At 35.1% G+C, this 3,415-nt stretch overlaps 1 protein-coding gene across 1 annotated transcript in view; it reads right to left on the bottom strand.

Annotated features, from left to right (window-relative positions):
- LOC106874652 (uncharacterized) overlaps window positions 1-3,415 on the bottom strand; it is a 23,394-nt gene that overhangs the window by 14,880 nt on the left and 5,099 nt on the right. Inside the window, exon 2 of the mRNA XM_014922446.2 lies at window positions 2,063-2,107. Within this exon, the coding sequence (XP_014777932.1) occupies window positions 2,063-2,107 (45 nt within the window). The remainder of the gene's footprint in view (window positions 1-2,062; window positions 2,108-3,415) is intronic.

Genomic DNA, 3,415 nt, shown 5'->3' with positions numbered 1-3,415 from the left:
ATATATATATATATATATATATATATACGACGGGTTTCATTTGGTTTCCGTCTACCTAATTCACTAACAAGACTTATCCATATCACGAAGACACTTGTCCATGGTGCTGTGTAGCAGGACTGTACTCATAACCACATAGTTAATTAGCAAGCTTCTCAACCACACAGCTGTTTGTGCTTATATATATTGTGTTAATATGAAGCTTTTGCAATTACGAAACACACATGCATGAAAATGGAACGGCCATGTAACCTTTTAATGAGTTGTTAGATCATTAGCTAAAACATAATGGTTATATAATAATGTGCCGAACTTGAGTTCAATTTTCATCAAAGCTCTTTTACGATGTCTATTCTGAATTATTCAGTTTAACTTTGAATTATTTTGACATCGCTACACTGGAATGTTTGGCTGTCCAGTCTCAAACAAAATAAAGTGACATACAGGCATAACTGAGTCATAGCTTTTATACACCGAAATCTATATTTAAATACTGACGAAAACTGGATCATATAAATATGCACCAAGAAATGTAGGTAACACTGGGCAACAGTTTTTTCTTTTAAAGAATTGTCGTCCCAGATTCTGAATATATTCACGACACTGAATAAGAATATGACCTTCATTTGCTTCTAGCAGCTCTAGTTTTTGAGATGATGTACATATCAATAAATGTGCTCTTATCACAACAGAGAACTAAATTTACTGAAGTTCTTGGAGAAAAATGATTTTGTTTCTTGCGACGATGTTCAATGCTTGTTGATAAGTTGGGTATATCAAAATGTGTACCAAGTGAATGGCGGTTATTTTTAGGTAGCTCTAAGCCGGGCTTAAAATATGTGCTTCTAAACAATAGCAACAAATATGGATCAAATCCAGCTGGTTACTCAACTAAGATGACTAAGCAGTAGGAAATAGTCGCCTGGGTCTTACTGGAGATATATTACGATCACCAATAGATAATCTGTGTGAATCTTAAGATGGTGAATTGTCTCCTGGGTCAGCAGAGTAGATACACCAAGTATTCTTGCTTTGTTTATGAGATAGTAGATCTAAGGTTGAACACTGGGTGAGAAAACAATGGTCGTGGGAGAAAAGAATGTAATCACTGAACCGTTGGTTGATACAGATCAGATCATTTTACCACCACTGCACAGCAAAGTAAGTTTAATGAAATAGTCTGTGAAGGCTTTCAACAAAGAAGAGGATTGCTTTAACTACATATTCAGAAAATTTCCAGCGCTGAGCATGGAGAAGCTGAAATCGAGGAACTCATGAGAGATCCACAAGATTTAATGAACATTGCTGAAGCAGATGCATGATGTTCGTTCACTCTTATAGTGAGAAAGTTTCTTGAAAACCATAAAGCAGATGACTACTCTGAACTAGTGGAAAACATGTTCTCTTCTTTCCGCCAACTTAGTTCTAATATGAGCATCAAAATATATTACCTCCACAGCCATTTTGATTGTTCTCTTAGTAACCTCGGTGACCTAAGAGATGAACAGGGTGAGTGATTCCACCAATATTTAAGATCTATGGAAAAAAATATCCCGGGGACACTGAGATAGCCATATAGTGGCGGAGTATTTCTGGGTCATTCAACGTGATTGTCCTGGAACAGTTCATCACGCCGCCTTCGTGAGACGCCTGAGTAAATGAACTTCGGATCAATGATAACTTTCTACCCTTGTTTCACAATCATCCGATTCTATGGATGTAATTTAAACATGAATAATCATACTCTTCTAATATGAAGCAATTTTTTTTTATCCAAAAGGGAACAAGTATGATTTGTAGTTATCAATCTTTGTGCCCGATCGTTATGTGCATAAGAATTTGGAGTATAACATCTCGATAACCAAAGCTGCTAGAGAAAAACTGAAGGCCTGTTTAGAATGAGCAACCAAAATTTGCCTAGAAAACAGATTTAATACCTTAATTCTGTGTTCTTCAGTATAATTTAACCATGTTTTGGGACATGTTAATCTACACAAACACGGAAATCATAGCAAATTGACTGGATATTGTTATGTTGCGCAAAGGGAAAGAAACTACCCACCTCATCGTGGTATTCTCAGCATCTGACTCATCAGTTGTTGCATCTCTAAAAGAAAAGTAAAAATTATACAAATATTTGTGAATAACAGGAACCAGAATGTAAATTTTAAACTGGTAACCACCCCAGTCGGAAGATGAAATAAGATGCAATTCAGTCGGAAAATGATAATGATAATAATAATAATGGCGATTAAGACGATAACGACGACAGTGGAAACGATGATGATGATGATGGTGATGATGATGATGATGATGATGATGATGATGATGATGATGATGATGATGATGACGACGACGATGATGACGATGATGATGATGATGATGATGATGATGATGATGACGACGACGATGACGATGGTGATGATGATGACGACGACGACGACGACGATGACGATGGTGATGATGATGAGGATGATGATGAGGATGATGATGAGGATGATGATGAGGATGATGATGATGATGATGATGATGATGACGACGGCAACGAGGACGATGACAAGGACGATGATGATGAAAATGATTGTGATGATGATGATGACAATGGTAACAATGACTACACTGGGAGATGAGCGTCGTGAAATAAATAAACTGCGATTGATTGATTAACTAATATAGATGGTCGCAGAGGATGAAGGCATCAAGAATACTGAATGGTTACGGTTAGAAGTACCTTTGATTATAGGTCGCCATAAATAGTATTGAGTCGAAGCTCAATAACAACAACAACAACAACAAAATGAACCGACTTGAAGCATCTATGTAATTTGCTCATCATATTACAAATAAAAGCTAAATATCCATCAAATCACTATGAGCAGTGATTTGAGAAATAACTGAGGGTCGCATAGATACAGTAGATGACCTTGATATATAATTTTAAAAAAAAACAGACAAGAGATACGGTTAGAACACTTTGATTATAAGTTTACTCCATTAGAACTGACCGGGCGTTAAACAAAAATAATGACAATAACAATAACAAAAATAACAGCTACATCAATAACAATTTTTGACTAAGATAAATTTCAGGTCATACATTGATTTGTCACGAATGAATACACCCGATTATATCGATATCCTTTCACCAGTAATTCATAAAGCAATTTCATCATTGCTAAATGAACCTCCCATTTTATTTTAATATTCCAATGGAGCACACGTAATGTGTCGTCTGCAAAGGTAGAACGTCATACAAATCAGTGTGTGCATACACACACACACACACACACACACATATATATTTATCTGTTTCTTTGGTCAGTTATTAAAACGTATATATATGTATATATATATATATATATATATATATACATATATATAAATATATATATATATATATATATATATATATATA

Source organism: Octopus bimaculoides, chromosome 7 (genome assembly GCF_001194135.2).
Source record: "Octopus bimaculoides isolate UCB-OBI-ISO-001 chromosome 7, ASM119413v2, whole genome shotgun sequence".
In the NCBI taxonomy this organism is placed as follows: domain Eukaryota; kingdom Metazoa; phylum Mollusca; class Cephalopoda; order Octopoda; family Octopodidae; genus Octopus; species Octopus bimaculoides.
Note: the sequence above shows the minus strand (reverse complement) of the source record. Positions and strands in the feature narration are given on the sequence as shown.